Raw genomic sequence first — 21,256 nt, 5'->3', positions numbered from 1 at the left:
GAGGGCATCAGTCCCCTAGAACTTAAAACTACTTAAACCTAACTAACCTAAGGACATCACACACATTCATGCCCGTTAGGGCGGGTACAGTGTCAAAATGCTATGTCAGCTGATTACTGCAGTCAGCAAATTATTGCAGTGGTGACTCGTGCTTGCCCGCGCCGCTACATATTTAAGATACTCGACACAATGCGCTTCAGAAATACATTATCCAAATCGTTTCATTATCTTAAACAATCCAAATCTAATAGTATTTTGGAAATTTTGTATATTAAAGGTAAGCAAAATTGTATATTATATTCGTCGAACAGAAAAAGTAAAGAAAATATCAAATGTATATGAAAAATAATCGGAGAGAATCGTTTAGAAAAATTTGTTTTGGGGGAACAGATCTACAAATTGTAAAAAGTTTATAGTATAATGAAGACCGTTTACAACTAAGAAAAAAGCTCGTTGAAGAATCTTAAAATATAGTACAGTGATGAAACCAGAGGCCTATATGCCAGTGAACGCTAAACATTGAATTACAGTTTGTTAGATATAATACAATTATTGGTGAAAAGAATTGTAAGAAAAATGCTGGGTCTATTAAGAACGACAGGCTCCTGGAAATTAAGACGTAAAGCCGGAATATATCAGAAGGTGCAAAATGTAACCCAAACAATTAAAACGAGGATACTGATAGTCTTCTGTAATTTATATGGAATTCACGATAACAGATAAATTAAACAGATCTTGAGACACCTTTGGCAAAAGAAGTCAACTGCAAAATATATTCAAGAGGCCGAGAAAGACCTACAAACACGGAAAGACTCCAAGGCCAAAAAGAAAACAAAACTGTTTCAAAATGTACAGAGAAGAGGGACAAGCAACACAATGAAGAGTGAAGGACTACTGGAAGGTAAGTCCTGAAAACAATAGAATACTGAGAAATAAGTGGCATGTAGTACACAGAAGGCCTATACGACAGTTTTTTAAGAAATATGTAAGCGTTGAGATGCCAATCTGTATGCAATCACCGCTGCCGACATCTCAATGGATAGCGGTAGAGGCCACAGGAGAAGGTCGTAATAGCGTGGGTGATGCAAACGGTTGTGGTACATTACCAATCTGCTAATTACATAATCATTCACACTTTCACTTAAACCTAAGGTCAGTACAACAGTCACAGATTGGATCGTGTTGGGTACGTTACTCTGTGAAAACATTTCATGAGGTTTGTATGTTACTTGATCCCAGATTTACTCGTCTGTCTGTGATACTACCGCAAACACGGGAATCCTCATTATAATCGGGACTCCGATACTGCTTTTCTTTTCTCTCTCTTTGGTTCTTGCACACCGTAGATGGTCTGCTAGTGCAGTTCTTTAAAGTCGCCTGCTCTTTAGTGGGAAACAGGGCCTCTAGAGAGGAGAAGCTTTCGGTCTTTCTATGATCACTCTTGAGTTTTCAGTACTATGCTCTCCTCAGGATGCAGAACAGATCTCTGTGGAGGACTTGAGAAACTCAGTAGCCGTCCTTCTAGAAGCATACACCGCAACATTGTTTGTACGTCATTTTCCATATATTATAGTGGTTCAAATGGCTCTGAGCACTATGGGACTTAACATCTAAGGTCATCAGTTCCCCAGAACTTAGAACTACTTAAACCTAAATAACCTAAGGACATCACACACATCCATGCCCGAGGCAGGATTCGAACCTGCAACCGTAGCGGTCACGCGGTTCCAGACTGAAGCACCTAGAACCGCACGGCCACACCGGCCGGCTATTATAGTGGTCTTTGGGTCCTAACTAACTACCAATCTTGCCAGGGCCTCCCACACGCTTACTGCAAACAGCAGATGGCTTTCGTACGACGCCGCTCCTTGAATTCATATCCGTAACCTAAGCGATCTAATAACACCAGGAGGTCGGGGAGAGGTGAGCGTGCTCTCAAAATAACGCTTAGATTCTCCGTACAGAAGAGATACTGCTGCTACATTTACTCGTGCTGCAGTAAATCGCGACTGTCATACGTAAGGAAAATGACTGCGCAGGTTGAGGGAACTTCCCTGAAACGGCGGTACGGACGTAAGTAACACAGTACACGGCAGGGCCTTCAGCTCCGCGTCGTGCCGGGTGAGGTTCGGCGGCGGCGCTGCGGCGTCAGTCCGCTAATGACCCGCCCTCTGACAACAGCCGGCTAAGACACCGGCCCGCCGCCCACCTGGCCGAGGGAGCCCATTAATTAGAAACAAAATTGGTCTCGTAATTAGCAGCAGCCATTACACTAAGTGGCAACGCGAGTAAGTTGGTTGCCGTCGGCTGACACGCCATTAGCAGGGCCGCAGACGCTACGCTGCCTTCACGCCGGCCCGCTGCTGATTCGGATTCGCACTTGCTCCAGCACTCCCTGTGATCAGTACCAGCGAAGGAGCACAGCCTTTCCGTCAGTCACAGTCCTTTTCCGCCAATTGCACCACAACTTTTCGTTTGCATTTTACTGCTAGCTTAATCTCTCTTATAATAACTAGCACTGCAACCGTGTCCTCAAAATACTTCCGTCGACACTTTTTCATACGGGTAACAATGTGCTAGTGCAGCTTCGTATTTCACTTCAACGTAGTAATTAGCTCCGATTTTAATTCCTACGATGCTAAAGTCATCATATATTTATCTACGACTTTACATCAAAACAATACCACCAATAACACATGGTTAAAATGAAACCTTTGGAGAGCTGAAGAAGTTAAAAAAAATTCACACAGACAATAAAAATGTAAGTAGATATGTTGCCGACGCTACTGACCAAAAGTGACGTAGCTCCCAGTGGAGAAGAAGTACCCACTGGACAGTACGAGTCAATTATCACAGACGATGTACACTATAGAATAAAAAAAATAATAAAATAAAAGCCGACCCACAAAAGAATTATCCGAGTGGGATGGAAATCGGTACATGTGATGTACAAGTGCGAACAAACAAATGATTACATTTTCGGAAAAACTGAATGGTTTATTCAAAAGGAACAGCTTCACAAATTCAGCATATCAGTAACGCGCTACATCTACATCTACATGGATACTCCGCAAAACACATTTGAGTGCCTGACACAGGGTTCATCGAACCACCTTTGCCGGCCACGGTGGTATAGCGGTTCTAGGCGCTCAGTCCGGAACCGCGCGACTGCTACGGTCGCAGGTTCGAATCCTGCCTCGGGCATGGATGTGTGTGTTGTCCTTAGGATAGTTAGGTTTAAGTAGTTCTAAGTTCTAGGGGACTGATGACCACAGATGTTAAGTCCCATAGTGCTCAGAGCCATTTGAACCATTTTTTTTTTTTTGAACCACCTTCACAATTCTCTATTATTCCAATCTTGTATAGCGGGCGGAAAGAATGAACACCTATATCTTTCCGTACGAGCTCTCATTTCCCTTATTTTATCGTGGTTATCGTTCCTCCCTATGTAGGTCGGTGTCAACAAAATATTTTCGCATTCGGAGGAGAAAGTTGATGATTGGAATTTCGTGCGAAGATTCCGTCGCAACGAAAAACGCCTTCCTTTTAATGATTTCCAGCCCAAATCCCGTATCATTTCTGTGACACTCCCATATTTCACGATAATACAAAATGTGCTGCCTTTCTTTCAATTGGTCTTCCTCTGGTCCTTCTGTAAACAGTTATTCGGCTTCGCATTGATTGACAGAATTGTTAGATGTCCTGAGGAGCAAAGTTCCAAATTCCGATCAATTGGCGCGTTGCATCGTCAAAATCTCGAACTGGTTGGAGTGCTCTGCCCATAATGCTCCAAACTTTCTCAATTGTGGAGAGGTCCCACGACGTTACTGGCCAAGGTAGGGTTTGATAAATACGAAGACAAACAGCAGAAATTCTTCCCGTGTGCGGGCGGGCATTGTGTTTCTCAAATGTAAGCTCAGGATTGGTCGCCACGAAGGGCAACAAAACAGTTTGTAGAATGTCGTTGACGAAGCGCCTTACTGTACGTGTGCCACAGATGACAACCAAAGGGGTCCTACTATGAAATGAAATGTCCCCCCAGAGCATCACACCTGATTGTCGGGCCATATGGTGGGCAACATTTAGGCTTGTATCTTGGCGCTCTCTGGGGCGTTTCCAGACACTTCTTCGCAATAAATCGGGGCTCAGTTCATGACTGGAGGCAATTCTACTCCAGTCAATGAGATCCTAGGCCGAATGTGCCCGACACCACTGCAAATAGGCTTGTTAGTGTACAGAGGTTAATGTAGTCACACAAGGGGTGCCGTGAGTTTAGCCTCCAACGAAACAGGAGTTGCACGTCGGATCGAGGGTAGTGATGAATCCGGGGCTCTGAGTGCCTCTCAGACGATTGATAGATACTCTCGTTCTGTCGTCTGTCGAGGTCGACCGCTTCCTTCTTGACGCTATCTTCGGCCATGGTTCACCAGTTGCTGCCAACATCGTCGAATAGTAGCATCTCTCCTATTCAAATGTCGAGCGATTCATCGACTACTCCAGCCGGCTTCTTTCAGCCGAACTACACGCTTTCGCTCAAATGCTGTTCACTTGTCTGTCTGCGAGTCATAGTTACTGTCCTATTGAGTACAAGAAATGAAATTCACAAAGGCTTTCTGCCCTGGTATTGTCTTGTCCCTGTTTACTATCCTTGTCAGCTGTGCAGTGAAATTGCGATGCAGCGTCACACATTCATCCATTGGACGACAAACTTTACAGTTTTGCATTTTACGTCGATGCATGTATGAATAGCAATTTGTGACCAACTTGCATAACTCCTTCGTGATGCGTCGTATTTTTTCTTTCTTTTATCGTGGAATGTATTACAGGTAAAATAGCGAGGGCAGAAAAGGCGAAAAGTAGTAAAAATGGTAACAGAGATTCAGTAGGCGGTAAAATTTAATAAAATGCTATATCGAAGACGGAATATTATACAAGATGACGGAAGCAAGGTAAACATCGCAGGCAGACTGATGCAGGCATAGAAAGGTTTCACAAACGAGCATTGACCAATATTGACATGGAACTAAGGAAAATATTGTGAAAACTGTACGTCTGGAGTACATCATTGTACAGAAAATTTTCAAATGTGTGTGAATTCCTAAGGGACCAAACCGCTGAGGTCATCGGTCCCTAGACTTACACACTACTTAAACTAACTTATACTAAGAACAACACACACAGCCATGCCAGAGGGAAGACTCGAACCTCGTTCGGGAGGGGCGGCGCAGTCTGTGACATGGCGCCTCAAACTGCGCTGCCACTCCGCACGGCCACGTCATTGTACAGAAATTAAGCGTAGGGAAATTAGTATAGGGAAAAGTAGAACAATCTGAAATGGCTACACAATATGAAATGAAGTTACTAGAAAGAGCTACGGGTTAGTTTGACATCTGCTACATCTCCCGAGGATAATTACCTGGATATTGTAAGGAACATTTGGGAAACATTTTATGGGCAGGCAAAGATTTCAACATGTAAATTAGATTTAGATTCTGTTTGAAAGCGATCCCAAATCAATTTTCAGCTTTTTCCTTTATTTCTCGTATTGCCGTGTCTGACTGCCGTGCCGTACAGTACTGCCAGGAGTTTTTCCTTGGAGGGAGGACTGGTCTGAGATGCACTCAGCCTTGTAATACCGGCTGAAAAGCTACACGTATAAGAAGTGGCGACTGCAGGGTGTGGGAAGTTGACAACGGAGAAAAGGGCGGAGTGCTGACCGCACAACCCCGTGCCGTCCGCGAATCATGCCGTTGTTAGAGGGTAACCAGGTGACTGTCGGCACTCAGTGGTCCGCCAGAGCCAGAAACAGGAACTGGAATAGTACTCGCATCAGTTCCCGTCCGAAGGAGTTGCAGCAGGCTGACAGTGGAGGAAAGAATAGTTTGATGTTTCATCAACGTCGGGGATTTTAGAGGCAGTTTGACCTTCAGGTATGTAGTGTTGTACATGTAGACAGAGAATTTTTTCCAATTTATTGGCTTTCGGGCTGTAACCATGCAGTCACCTCAATAGTAATGTCAATTATGACGATACGAATGTGAGGAAAACACAACACTCGGTCCTCGAGCGGAAGAATCTCTGACCCGGCCGGGAATCAAACGTGGGCTAATGAAGTGGACTTTTCTTTATTCATCGCTTGATAAGCTGTTCAGACGATTTACCATTTGTAAAAAAAACCTAGCTGTATTAGCTGATTAGCTGATAGTTGCTTTAGTAGCTAATAAACAAGAAGAATGAACGTGGATTCAGATGAAATAAGTAACACAAATCTTTCGAGCTTTTATCACATATCTGTCGAATATAATTGTATGTAAGTTCAGTGTTTGCTTGTGCAATGCTAATGTAGCGTTTGTCTTATGCTAGCCCCATACCGGACGCGCTTCGCTTGGCGCTTCGGTACCTCACGACTCGTCAGAAAGCCGCCCGGAGTGGCCGCGGGGTTAGAGACTTCATGTCACGGATTGCGCGGCACCTCCTGCCGGAGGTTCGAGTCCTCACACTCAGCACTAGGAGACTAAGCTAGTCACCTGGCGTGTGTTTAGAGGAACGATCATGTTGGTTCTATCTGGCGTATCGTCTAGTAGCTTCGAAGATTATACTACATCACAAACGCTACTGATTACGTAATTTCCTTTGTTCCTTCTCTACCATGGATGACGATGCATTAATATCGGCAATTTTCGACAGGAAAATAACATCTTGAGCCGACTGAAGTTCTGCAGCAATTAAATTTTGAATTTTTCTTCGCAGTATAACGATGGTAGGCAACGAAAACCTCCATTCCATTCCATTTTGTTATATTTTGCAGGTGAAGCAAAAACGGTTTCTTAAATAAATAATATAAAGTGGTGAAGAAAGTTGCTACATGTGTAACTGTTAATTAGAAGCCTAGTTACTGATAGGTTAGACAACCACATACACTTTCATACCTAACTGTGATTATGGAGTAACTGGTTACTAGAATTATGAGTTTTCAGAAACAGATGCATTTAGGAGGTTTTCATTGTCTACCATCGATAAGGTTTTACAAAGTTGCAATTTCAGGCACATATGTTAAACTCTGGAAGAACGAAAGATCGTCAAGATCGTAATTTTAGCTTCTGTCGATGTCTTCCTTTTAAAAAAAAAAAAAATAAATAAAAGAAAACTGCCGACTGCGGAGGTTGAAACAGCGTACCATTTTCATCTGCTGTCAGTTGGATTTCACTTTCTAAACTACTACAGTCTCTGTATTCGGAGATCATTATAGCACTTTTTTTTAAAATGCAACTGTTCAGTAAAGTTCGAAGAGCTGGTGATACAATCACCTTCGTCTCCACTTCGTAGAGATATACTCAGGAGATACACTGGCTCTGTAATTAAATAATTTTGTTTCTGTAGCTTTTCTGTAATAGCTGTGAGGAGGACGTCGAACGACTTTATTCATTCGCAAACAACCACAAAATTTGTCTTGAAACTCCCGATATTGTCTGTACAATTCACCACATTCACTTCTCTCACAGCTAATAACATGTACCCAGCATATTTCAAATATTTTCTACCTGAAGCATTTTCTGATTCAGTGTTGGAACAGATATTTCCACAGCGTGGGCGAGAACACCCGTATGGTATTTTTTTATTATTCATAGAGTAGGCATGAGACAAATTAACTCTGAAGAGAGCAACCTAGTGCAGGGTGCAAGTACAGTGCCCGTTGCGTAGTGCACATTATCTCTGCAACGTACTGCGGCTGCAGCACCGCCTTGTAATATTTCAATTTAGGTTTGACCGATAGTTATTTTTATTGTATTCTGACCACATTAATTTTTGAGCTTTCGTCATTTTATTGGTTCTTTCTTGCCATGCGGGTTTCTCGTCCAAGCTGTATCCTTTAATATCTCCTATCTATTTAAATTGTTCCACTGTTTTTACTTTCCTCTTACTCACTTTTATGTGGCTATTTACTAGTGAATTTGCATTATCTCAGTCTTTTCAGAAAATATCTCGAGACTCAGTTTTTGTGTTATACCTTTTAGGTCTGTTGTTTGAATTATGACTTCCTGAATGTTATTAGCTAGTATTGTTAAGTCATATGCGAATCCCAAGCAATTTAATTTCATCTGTGTTTATAATACCAGGGGTATTAGGAAAGTAAGTTCCGATCGGTCACAAAATAGAAACCATTGTGAGCATTAAGTTTCGCATATATGTGTTGGGCAGTGTCTCTAGCATGCTTGTCGATCGAGTCACATCGCACGTTTCAGTTCTGAACGCACGGTGCCTAATAAATAGTGTCTCCCGCCGAGTACGAGAGTCTGGTGAGATATTTCGCCAGATGTCATGCAGCCCACATAATATAAGTCATACTATTCCTTGTTCTTGACAACTGCCGGTCGCACTCTACATGGCTAATTAAGATGCTTCTCCAGCGTTTTCGACGGGAAGTGATTGAGCACCCACAATACAGCCCGTAATACGCTCCCACCGAGTTTCATCTCTGCTCACATGAACTGCTGACTATGAAGACAATACTTTGGCACAGGCAAGAAGCGGTAAATCAGCGTAGAGAATTGACGGAAAGCACAGGTGGCTGCCTTCTATGACGAGAGTATTGGAAAATAGGTACAGCGATACGACCAATGTCTGTGTCAGAACGGTGACTATGTAGAGAAATGGCTGGGAGGTATAGTTAACTGTCGCAAATAAAACTTTTTTCATTTGACAGTGGTTTCCATTTCGTGACCGATCGGAACTTACTTTCCGAATAGCCCTCGTATTATCTGTCAGTCTCATTGCAATTGATTCCTTGAAGGAAGGGTCGTCGAACAGATGCGCAAAACTATAGACCTATATCTCTGACGTCGATCTGTTGTAGAATTTTAGAACACGTTTTATGCTCGAGTATCATGTCGTTTTTGGAAACCCAGAATCTACTCTGTAGGAATCAACATGGATTCCGGAAACAACGATCGTGTGAGGCCCAACTCGCTTTATTTGTTCATGAGACCCAGAAATTATTAGATGCAGGCTCCCAGGTAGATGCTACTTTCCTTGACTTCCGGAAGGCGTACGATACAGTTCCGCACTGTCGCCTGATAAACAAAGTAAGAGCCTACGGTTTAAATGGTTCAAATGGCTCTGAGCACTATGGGACTTAACATCTATGGTCATCAGTCCCCTAGAACGTAGAAATATTTAAACCTAACTAACCTAAGGACAACACACAACACCCAGCCATCACGAGGCAGAGAAAATCCCTGACCCCGCCGGGAATCGATCCCGGAAACTTGGGCGCGGGAAGCGAGAACGCTACCGCACGACCACGAGATGCGGGCTGAGATCCTACGGAATATCAGACCAGCTGTGTGGCTGGATTGAAGAGTTTTTTAGCAAATAGAACACAGCATGTTGTTATCAATTGGGAGACGTCTACAGACGATAAAGTAACCTCTGGCGTGCCACAGGGGAGTGTTATGGGACCATTGCTTTTCACAATATTTATAAATGACCTAGTAGATAGTGTCGGAAGTTCCATGCGGCTTTTCGCGGATGATGCTGTAGTATGCAGAGAAGTTGTAGCATTAGAAAATTGTAGCGAAATGCGGGAAGATCTGCAGCGGATAGGTACTTGGTGTAGGGAGTGGCAACTGACCCTTAAAATAGACAAATGTAATGTATTGCGAATATATAGAAAGAAGGATCCTTTATTGTATGATTATATGATAGCGAAACAAACACTGGTAGCAGTTACTTCTGTTAAATATCTGGGAGTATGCGCGCGGAACGATTTGAAATGGAACGATCATATAAAATTAATTGTTGGTAAGGCGGGTACCAGGTTGAGATTCATTGGGAGAGTCCTTAGAAAATGTAGTCCATCAACAAAGGAGGTGGCTTACAAAACACTCGTTCGACCTATACTTGAGTATTGCTCATCAGTGTGGGATCCGTACCAGATCGGGTTGACGGAGGAGACAGAGAAGATCCAAAGAAGAGCGGCGCGTTTCGTCACAGGGTTATTTGGTAACCGTGATAGCGTTACGGAGATGTTTAACAAACTCAAGTGGCAGACTCTGCAAGAGAGGCGCTCTTCATCGTGGTGTAGCTTGCTCGCCAGGTTTCGAGAGGGTGCGTTTCTGGATGAGGTATCGAATATACTGCTTCCCCCTACTTATACCTCTCGAGGAGATCACGAATGTAAAATTAGAGAGATTCGAGCGCGCACGGAGGCTTTCAGACAGTCGTTCTTCCAGCGAACCATAAGCGACTGGAACAGAAAAGGGAGGTAATGACAGTGCCACGTAAAGTGCCCTCCGCCACACACCGTTGGGTGGCTTGCGGAGTGTGAATGTAGATGTAGATGTAGAAGGGGCATCCTACTAGACTGGCGCGTCTCATCATGCATCATTCTATTTCCCTCGACTAGACAGCGCTCCACCACCGCAGATTCCTCAGGTTGTATTACTCGTGTGTGGCGATGGTGCTCAACACATCTCATGAAGGGTGTGAACTATCTGGCCAATATACGTTTTCCCACAATGGCTGACGACTTTTTTAATCGCCAAACTTGCTCAGTCCTAGGTAATCTTTAACTGAGCCAAGTAGGGCTCTAGTTCCGGAGCTGATAAGAACATCATCATGAGCACAGCATCTTGTAGCACGACAACTAGATGAATATCAGACATGTGTCGTGAGATTATTTATTTATTTATTTATTCTTCATAATAATAGCCTCTTATCTGAAAAGCTAAAATAGGCCACGCAAATCATATTTTCTTGGGTAGTGGTAAATTTATACGTTAACTATTTATTTCTGATACTCAATGTTTTTAATACTACAACTAGTAGTACTACTTCAAAACTACAATAAAAGTCTTCAACAGTTACCCAGCTATTAATAGTACGATGACCACTACAGAATCTATTCTGTGTTAGTTCATTTTTTTTCTATTGGATTCCTTCGGCCCTGGGGAGCACGTCTGCAGCGTTGCCACTATAACAAGCAATTCCACTAGTCGCTGTTACCTCGTAGACTCCACACTTCCATGATCACTGGCACCAGCGCAGTGTAGATCCTTGAGAAACTATTTCATTCGGTAGGGGCCGACCACAGTTGTTTTGTCTCCATCTGCAGAGTGTTGGCGGCCGAAGTGGCCGAGCGGTTCTAGACGATACAGTCTGGAACCGCGCGACCGCTACGGTCGCAGGTTTGAATCCTACCTCGGTCATGGATGTGTGTGATGTCCTTAGGTTAGTTAGGTTTAAGTAGTTCTAAGTTTTAGGGGACTGATGACCTGAGAAGTTAATTCCAATACTGGTCAGAGCCATTTGAAACTTCTTTTTTTTCCCCCCGAGTGTTTCGCGTAGCCGTGATGGCAGGTTGCTGATGCGTGGTTGAATGCCTCCTGAAGCCTTCCTTGGCCTCCCTGGATACTGCGGCTCCTTAGATCGGCTTCGGGATCCAACATCCGAAATGTCTGACGAAGTTTTAATCTGCCAAGAAGTACCATTCATCAGTCTTCTGATTTTGTATAGATACGTATCATACGCGCAATGGCCAGTCAAGGTACGTGTCAATCCACTCGATGGGTCAAGAAATATCTTTTTAGCCCCTACCTGATGTTAGGAAGAAATTCGTATGTTCCCCTGCCCGCGCGCGAAGTGCCTTATTGATTCTGCCATAGTTGTAATATGAGTTCTTTTATTAACTTTTTCGAATAGCCTCGTTTCAAGCATCCATCGTACTTCCATTTGACCATTTGGTTTGTGCTTTAATAAAAGGCTGCTCTTTTGCTCATTTCCAAATCCAAAGGGCATATTCTCAGAATTATCAACAAAGCATTATTTGGGGGGGGGGGGGGGGGTTAGTGCAGTAGGCGCACGTTAATCTTAATAGCACTCCTCGTTGAACATTTCTCACTATTGGGTTCAGTAGTTGCAATCTACGAGACCAAATGCTCGCGCCATATCCTACAACTGATGTTAATACAGACTGGTGATATTCTCTCCGATTGTTTTCAAGGGAAGCCGAAATTGTCTTTTTGATATGGTTACTATTTTATGTAGATGGACTGCAGCGACGAGAGAAAATTTGTACCAAGGCCGGGAATCGAACCTTGGTTTCCTGCTTACTTTTTTATTTTATTTTATTTTTATAGAAATGGATAAAAGGAAGGCAGTTCCTCTTCGGCTACATAAACAGAATAATAGGAAGTCGTCCCGTTACGACAAAGGATGCTCCATACTATAGCCCGCTGCGAATTTTTCGATGACTGTCTTCTCGTTGCTGTGTTGTCTCCGTTGTTTGTTCAATCTCATAAAAAAAGGAACTGGGAAGAGGTGCTATGGTCTCATGTCATCGATAATCCAGGTGCGAGGCGGATTATGGAATGCGCTCCAAAGGAAATTAGAAAAATATTGCCTATATTTAGGGTTCTTGACGATCGCACAATGTTGTCCGTTGAGGTAATACCAAAAATCGGGTACTGTCTTTTCACCATTACCGAAGAGGTAGTGAACAGCGTGGCCTCTGATCCACGTCACAGAGTTCGATTTTGCTCTTGGGAAATAAATCTTACCGGGGAAAAGAAGTGATCGGGTAGTTATCCTGTCGGGAGTCGTGCGTGGGAGAAAAGCCAATATCTGACGCACCAAATACCAAACGTCCTTTGCCGACCCGCATTCGAAACGATGTTCCTCCGCGTCAGTCACTTGGCATGTGGCACACAAGGGTGAATCAGCGAGGTGGATGTGATGTAGGCGGGACTGGCACAACTGTTTCCCATTAACAGTTACGTACCATTCAGATTGCACGTCAGTATCAAGGGTGGTGGCATTCACTGCCTGCCACACAGCGCGCCACTTTCTATTGGGGTGTTTGCTTTCAGTCACATTCGGCATCCTGTTCATTTGCATGGCAGCATATATCGCCCTCGTCATCATCAAGCGTGTGGGTAGTAGTGCGGTGCGGATGTAGCTTAATTCACGGAAGAATTGGCTAATGTAGAAGAAAGGTGCTGGGATGTCCGATATCATCACAGGGGGTGCGAGTGAGATTGGTCGTAAAGCTTCCAGTAAGAGACTTGTGAGGCACGTCGGACTTCGTCGCCACAGTTGCAGGTCACAGCTGACGAACAGGGTCTTCGCTCTGTTCTGAACATGACAAAGGCCTAAACCCCCTCTGCTCCTCGGGAGGGTTAGGGACTCGTAACGAATCTTAAATAACATGCCCGTATTAACAAAGGATCCCAAAACCGCCAACATGCGGTGAGCCAGGGTAGGTGGTATGGGGAGTACCTGTGCAAAATGAGGGATACGTGACGCCAAATAGACGTTAGCATATCGTGTCCGTTGCAGGAGGTCTAGATGTCTCAGACGGTGGTCACTTATTCCTGCCCTCATCTGATTCAATAAACGCCTGTAGTTAAGGGCTGTTGAACGCTTCATGTCAGATGTGAAATCAATGCCAAGACAGCGGATTGTGTCACTGATTCGTAGCGGTGCGACGCTCTCGTCGTGTAGGCCTCTGCCTATAGACAGAGCGTGTGATTTGTGATTCAGATGGCTCCCCGATGCCGCGCCGTAGGTCACCACCCACGCCAGCGCTGCACGAACATCGTCATTATTGCGAAGAAGGATTACCAGATCATCCGCATAGTCAGTACAGCAAAAAGTGTGTCCACCAAGGGGCATCCCAGTCAGGCGTTGTCGGAGGCCGCAGAGCAGTGGTTCCAAGACGAGGGCGTACAATATAGCCGAAAGAGGGCAGCATTTTCGCACCGATCGCTGGATCTGTATCGGCGACGTAAGACGGCCATTATATAACAACTTGGACGCCGCGCCGCGTAGGAGACGCATCAGTACATTAACTATGACGTCCGGATACCCCATGTGTCGCAGTACCTCCATCAAAAATGTGTGGTCGACTCTGTCAAAGGCCTGGCTAAAGTCGAGCGAGGCCAAAACTCCTGGCAGTTGGCGAGCTTTGGCTAGCGCGATCATATCTCTATATCGGCACAATGCAGTGCGAATATTATGGTCACCACCTAACGATGCCTGGTCCTGCGACACAACACATCGTACTGATCGCTTTAGGCGTGCCGCCAGAAGCCGGGTGAAAATCTTCAAGTCACTGTTGAGTGAGGTCAAGGGCCGATAGTGACTGATCCTGGATCCGCCTCGTGGTTTGTGTATGGGCACAATCAGTCCTTCTAGGAAGGCCCCAGGTATCTGCGTCGTGGGAGACATAAGATCGCGGCAAATATCGGTCCATGCTGGTGCCAACAATTGTTGATACGTCCGGTAAAATTCCAGAGGAAGGCCATCAGGTCCCGGGGACGTATGAGCAGCCCCAGCCTGTATTGCTTCAATGATTTCCTCTTCCGTTACATTTGCAGTCAAATCCGCCGCCGCTGTCGGAGAGATCGAGCCATAAGTGAGTTGAGAGACTTCGGCGATCACCTCAGGGGGATGTCGATGTTCCGAGTACAGCCTGGTGTAGTGAGCATGAAGGGCGTTTCCTATGTCGCGCTGGGTATCAAGGCGTCGTCCGTCTTCCGTCCTGATAGCTTGGATCAGTGTCCTGCGTCGGCGCCGTCGTTCTGCAATGACGTGGTACATAGACGGTTCCTCCTGGGCCACTCTGTCTTGAGTGCGCGCTCTGACGATCGCACCCTCAAGGTGGCAACGTGTTAATCTGATGATCTGTGCCTTGGCACGGTTCACCGTCACCTGCCGTGCAGGTGAGTACGGCAGTGTTGTACATTCCCTTAAGATGCTGTAGTAAAAGTCCATGGTATGTCTCTTCCATGCTGCAACATCTCGGCCGTAGCCTATCATGGTCTTCCGGAGGGCTGGTTTGGCGCAGAGTAACCACCACGACAGTGTAGACCGGTAGGTGCCACGCCGGTGGCTACAAGAGTCCCACGTGTTCTCTATAAGACGCCGGCATTCCTGAGAAGCTAGGTGGGCGACGTTCAACTTCCAAGGACCACGGCTGTGCAATACCTTGTGGCGGCCGAGGGTAATAGCGCACATGTAGGCCTCGTGGTCAGAAAAAGCTGTGGGCCAAACTTTGGCAGCGCTTGTCCCCACAGCTATGGAGCGCGAGATGTAAATCCGGTCGATGCGGCTGGAGGAATGGCTGGTGTAGTGAGTAAATCCGGGCCGATCGCCACAAACATGTTCCCACGAGTCCACCAATTGAAGGTTATTTATAATTGTCGTAAGTTCTGCGCAGAGAGAATGATGTGGTAACTGATCCTTAGGTGCTTGGCTACAGTTCAAGTCCCCTCCCATTATCAAGGCGTCCTGACGGCCCATTAAGAGGGGCGTGATTGTAAGAGCGAAAAAGGTGGATCGTTCGCGACGCCGACCAGATCCTGACGGTGCATAGATGTTAATAAGTTTGACTCCTTGGATAGTAAGAGCCATGCCTCTGGCGTCAGGGAGATATTCGACGTCTTCTGCGGATATACCTTCGCGGAGGAGGATCGCCACACCACTGCCATTGGCAGACGCACGTGAGACCCAAGTCTGGTAGCCATAGGGTCCCTTGAAGTCGGCGACATACACCTCTTGAAGGAGCGCAATGTCGATGTCTGCTGCGTTGAGTAGATCCTGTAGCATCGCTAGTTTATGTCGGGAACGTATGTTGTTGATGTTAATCGTCGCTAGACGGTATGTTTGGTCAGCCAGGTCGGCAGCTGGGTTGTGTAGGAGGCCAGGTGTGGGCGGCAGGGGCGGCCCCACAGAGGCTGACGATACAGCCGTAGTTACTGTTGTTGGCTGGTGCTGGGTACAGCCGAGGGAGCATCTCTGCCTTCAGCATCCTCCTGGTGCTGTGGCTCATCCTCGACATCATCCGCCCAAGAATCAGATGCAGCAATTGGTAACTGTTGATTAGTGCTGTCAGTCGAGCGCTTGCGCGTATGTTCAGTAGCAGAAGTGATGTTGTCAGACCGAGGCTCACAAATTGTATCCGCCGTAGAATCGTGATGGGAAGGTTGAGTTGTGGTGTTAGAGTCCTGAGTGTCGTCCGACGCCGGATATTCGTCCGGGTCACATCAGAAGCAGGCAATCATCGGATGGCGTATGGCGCCGTTTCTTGCGTTTTCGAGGGGACCGTTGTTTCCGGACATGTTGTTCTGTGTCAGAGTGCGGGCGACAATCATCTGATGCGGTCTCCATTGGTAGGAAGGCAGAGGTCGGGACAATTTCAGTTTCTACTTCCATCTTCTCTTTAGGCTCGTCTTGGTGGCACAGTTGGCACAGTTGATCACCCTCTTGAGGCAAGTCTGCCGATGACGTCGTAGAGGGGGATATGCTGTCCGCCACACTGTTATCGACCACTGACTGCAATATGGTGTTACGATCCTGGGTAGGAACAGCTGTTGCGGTTGCAGCCGCTGCATACGTGATGGGGAGTGAAGTAGGCATCGCTGAGGATGGAACTTCACCAACCGGTATCTGAGTCAGTCGGCGTTGAATGCAGGCCGATCGGACATGTCCCTCCTGGCCACAGCCGGCGCAAGTACGCGGTTGTCCGTCGTACATGACAATGGCTCTGCAGCCGTCAATTACTAGATAGGATGGCACATGCTTCGTTAGTTCAATTTTAATTTGTCGCATTCCATTTAAGACGGGGTACGTCTCAAACGTTTGCCATTTTTCAGCCAAGTGGCTTAGCACGTTGCCGTACGGTTTGAAAGCTGTCATCACAACATCTGGCGGGACTTCGAATGGCAGCTCGAAGGCCTAATCCAGCGTGGTCGATCGTGACAGTTCCTATGTGACCATCAGAATGCTTAAATTTAAGTCCATGAGCGTGTCGGCACACAACATCAGTGCACGCCTTTTCATTGATCATTTTTACGTAGACGAAACTTTGTGTTATAGAAAAGTGGATCCCAATGATGTCTTGAGGTGCAATATGCAGTTCTTCTCGGATGAAACGTTCAACGTCAAGTGCTCGAGGTCTTGCGTAGACCGCTTGAAATGTGATCTTATTTGTGGATTTGCGATACGAGTGCGCCATGGCACTACCGAGACACGGACGTGTGACACTCGCCGCAGCGGGAGGTAAACAGTAAACACTGGCGCGCGGTGCGCTAACAGGGGGACACGGGCACGACGACCTTGCCCCACCGCTGCTAACAGCGGACTGACTTACTAGGCAGGTGCGCTAGCCAACAAGCTACCTTGGCACAGTGGTTGACGTGCCTACACGAATTACCGTGGCACGCCTCCCTCCTCGATCCAGATTCTCACTGCCACCCCAGTCTACTTTAATTCCACCTTATACACGGAAAGAATTTCCGAGGCTCTCTATGTAATGGAGTAGTACCTCAGCATCGAACGTGGTATCATATCTGTAGAGACCAATAAAGTCTGTGAAATTGTGTTATTTCATTTGGTGGGACCGATGACCGTAGCAGTCTGGTCCCTTAAATCCCACAAACCAACCTATTTCATTTAGTTATAATTTTATTCATCACGCTTATACCTTTTCTGCATGCTTCCTCTATATGATGTGCAAAGTTACGACGTTTGTCCAGAAATACCCCTAGATTTCTCGTTACTGCTCTTCTTCTAGTCGCTGCAGCGCGGAGTAGCTGCGTGGTCTTGGGCGCCTTGCCACGGTTCGCGCGGCTCCCCCCGTCGGAGATTCGAGTCCTCCCTCGGGCATGGGTGTGTGTGTGTCGTCCTTAGCGTAAGTTAGTTTAAGTTAAATTAAGTAGTGTGTAAGCCTATACACCGATGACCTCAGCAGTTTGGTCCCATAGGAACTTACAGCTTCGTCTTCAGGCCACGAGTGGCCTACCGGCACCATCCGACCTCCGTGTCATCCTCAGTAGAGGATCGAATAGGAGGGGCGTGGGGTCAGCACACCGCTCTACCGGCCGTTATGATAGTAACGTACAAGAAATTTCCAAATGTTTCTTAGCCGTTACTCATTTCATTTTATTTTACTGTTTCTTGCTAGGATTCCCTTCAGCAGGAGGTACGTTGTTTTGTGAGGTGCTAGTTCAAATGGTTCAAATGGCTCTGAGCACTATGGGACTTAACTTAAACCTAACTAACCTAAGGACATCACACACATCCATGCCCGAGGCAGGATTCGAACCTGCGACCGTAGCGGTCTCACGGTTCCAGACGGTAGCGCCTAGAACCGCTTGGCCACACCGGCCGGCGAGGTGCTAGTGACAACACTTTGATATCAGCCTTCAAGTCCGTAGAGCGCCGCATAAAATCTTCTGGAGTCACCACTTACAAGGAACAGCACGCCATCTGCAGATGCTAGCAGCGCGTTGCGAGGAGAGTGTCCGAGTACGGGCTGTGTGGTTGCAGGAGCGGTGCCTGTGGCGCAGGGCGGTGCTGCGGGTGCGAGAGAACGCGCCGGCCGGCACGCCGCTGGGCGCGCTGGGGCCGCCGCCGTGCCCCGCCAGCGGGCTGCCCGCCCACCACTGCGACGCCGTCGCCGCCCACCTCACCGGTAAGCACGCCCTCTCATTAATCATCGTTATGCAACAAAATACCCACCCTGCAGGTCTCTTAAGACTTACTACCGCGCCACAAAAACAAAAAAAAGTTTAGTAGTAGAGGTCTTCAGTTCAGAGACTGGTTTGTTGCAGCTTTTCACGCTAGTCTGTCCCGTGCAACCATCTTCATCTCTGCATTCTGCACACTGTGAGGCTACAAACGAACCTTCGACATACTCCAGAGGATGTCGGAATAATCCACGTCGATTGGATTGCACTATAGTCAGGCCGCCCCCCCCCCCCCCCATCGACTAGTTTGATTAAGCGGAAAAACTGTCGCACAATGGAAAACTAACGGCTCATGAGCGACCCTAGCAAACATGACACATGGCTGTTGTATCCCAACCAACGCAAAGAAACAGGTTGTTCAAAATTATGAAACGAAACAATGTTCCACGTCCCTGCTTACACCGCCGTGACAAAAATCATAGGATGCTTCTCAGTATCGTGTCCGACATCCTTTTGCCCGGCGTAGTGCAGCAGCTCGACGTGGCATTAACTCAACAAGTCGTCGGAAGCACTCTGCACAAACATTGGGCCACGCTGCCACTATAGCCACGCACAGCTGCGAAGGTGTCCCATTATTCTGTGCACAAACTGACGTCTACGTTATGTCCCATAAAGACTCGACGCGATTCATATCGAGCAAACTGGATGGAGAAAGCATTTGCTCGAATCGTCCAGAATGTTCTTCAGACCAATCGCGAACAACTGTGGCCCGTTGACGTGGGGTATTGTCATGCATACAAATTCAGTTGTTGAATGACTGAAAATCGTCTCAAAGTTGTCCACCATGACCATTTCCAGTCAATGATCCGTTCAGTTGGACCACAGGACTCCTTCCATTCCAACTGAACACAGCCAACATCATGGCTTCGTTGGGTCTGCGCCACACTCGAACCCTACAGTCAGCTCTTACCAATTGAAATCAGGACTCATCGGACCAGACCACTGTTTACCACTCGTCTAGGGTTCAACCGATACGGTCACGAGCCGAGGAGAACCGCTACAGCCGATGTCGTGCTGTTAGCAAAGGTACTTGCGTCGCTGGTCTGCTGCCATAGCCCATTAACGCCAAATTTCGCCTCACTGTCCCAATGGAACGTTCGTCCTACTTCCCACATCGACTTCTGCGGTTATTTGACGCAGTGTTGCTTGCCTGTTAGCACTGACAACTATACGAAAATGCAGTTGCTCTCGGACCTTAAGTGAAGCCGTTGGACACTGTGTTGTCCGTGGTGGGAGGTAACACCTGGATTTTGGTATTCTTCGCATACTCTTGACACTTTGGATCTCGGAATAGTGAATTCCCTAACGATTTCCGAAATGGAATGCCATATGCATCTAGCTCCAACTACCATTCCAAGCTCAAAGTCTGTTAATTCCCGTCGTGCGGATATAATCACGTCGGAAACCTTTCCACATGAATCATCTGAGTACAAATGACAGCTCCTCCAATGCAGTGCCCTTTCATATCACGTGTACGTGATACTATCGCCGTCTGTATGTGTGCATAACGCTATCCCATGACTTTTCACTTCCGCGTATTTCAAAGTGCCCTACTCACATACAGGCAACGGCCTTGCCGCAGTGGATACTCCGGTTCCCGTCATATCATCGAAGTTAACGCGCTGTCGGGCGTGGCCGGCACTTGAATGGATGACCATCCGGACCGCTATGCGCTGTTGCCATTTTTCGGAGTGCACTCAGGCTCGCGATGCCAATTGAGGAGCTAGTCGACCGAATAGTAGCGGTTCCGGTCAAAGAAAACCATCATAACGACCGGGAGAGCGGTGTGCTGACCACACGCCCTCCTATCCGCATCCTCATCTGAGGATGACACGGCGGTCGGATGGTCCCGGTGGGCCACTTGTGGCCTGAAGACGGAGTGCTACTCACATACATAAATAATAAATCGTTACACCTTCTGTTCGATCACAAACTAACGAATTGACAATTGTTGACATGAGAAAGTATTAATCTAACGCTGGAATATCCCGTCGAAGATTGTATGGGTTAGATGAATGGGACTATACCGTGATATATACTGCAACCATGGGAAGATAAATCCGCGGTGGTCGTGCAGTGATTTCCCGAATTCCCCAAAAGAATGAAAAACTTCGCATGCAACTAATATTGATCATTTTTGACGAATGAGTGTACAAACACTTGAGAAAAGTATTAGATTCGCAGAATGTGGTTCATCTTTACAGGACGCCTACAAATGCGCGGTAATTCTTGTACCCTTCTTGCCTAAGCCGCGATCTCTCAACACATTCGGGACTCGGATACGTGTAAAACAGTGAGCGCCGCGACCTGCAACAAACTGAGACGCATCAGCTCTCCATTGGCTCCCCAGACGCAATTTTATCCACCGTGCCTCAAGCCGAAGAGTGTTCTCTTCCTTATCTTATCCTGAAGTGCATTTTCTACCAACACAGATACGCTTCACCACTCTGCAAGTACACACAATTCACTTGCGCCAGTGAAAAGACCCTCAAAGATGCTGACCAGTGGTTACTTTGTTACGAAGACAATTGCCTCCCCGCATTGAAAAAAATTACATCAACCAATCGTTACACACCTACGAGGGCAATTCTTAAGCAATTCTAAGACTCCTCAATATACATGCCTCCAAGCCTACACACCTCGAAATTGGTGTCATGATTGCTCCTCCTTTACATTTTTTTAAATTTTTTTATAGATTGGGCAACAACTTATTCATCACTCGTAAAGGA

At 46.5% G+C, this 21,256-nt stretch overlaps 1 protein-coding gene across 1 annotated transcript in view; it reads left to right on the top strand.

Annotated features, from left to right (window-relative positions):
* Positions 1-21,256, top strand: part of LOC126329072 (uncharacterized) — a 535,869-nt gene that overhangs the window by 358,219 nt on the left and 156,394 nt on the right. Inside the window, exon 4 of the mRNA XM_049996104.1 lies at positions 18,328-18,472. Coding sequence (XP_049852061.1) covers positions 18,328-18,472 — 145 coding nt within the window. The remainder of the gene's footprint in view (positions 1-18,327; positions 18,473-21,256) is intronic.

This window comes from Schistocerca gregaria, chromosome 2, assembly GCF_023897955.1.
Source record: "Schistocerca gregaria isolate iqSchGreg1 chromosome 2, iqSchGreg1.2, whole genome shotgun sequence".
In the NCBI taxonomy this organism is placed as follows: Eukaryota; Metazoa; Arthropoda; class Insecta; order Orthoptera; family Acrididae; genus Schistocerca; species Schistocerca gregaria.
The sequence above is the reverse complement of the archived record's forward strand: the minus strand, read 5'-3'. Positions and strand labels throughout refer to the sequence as shown.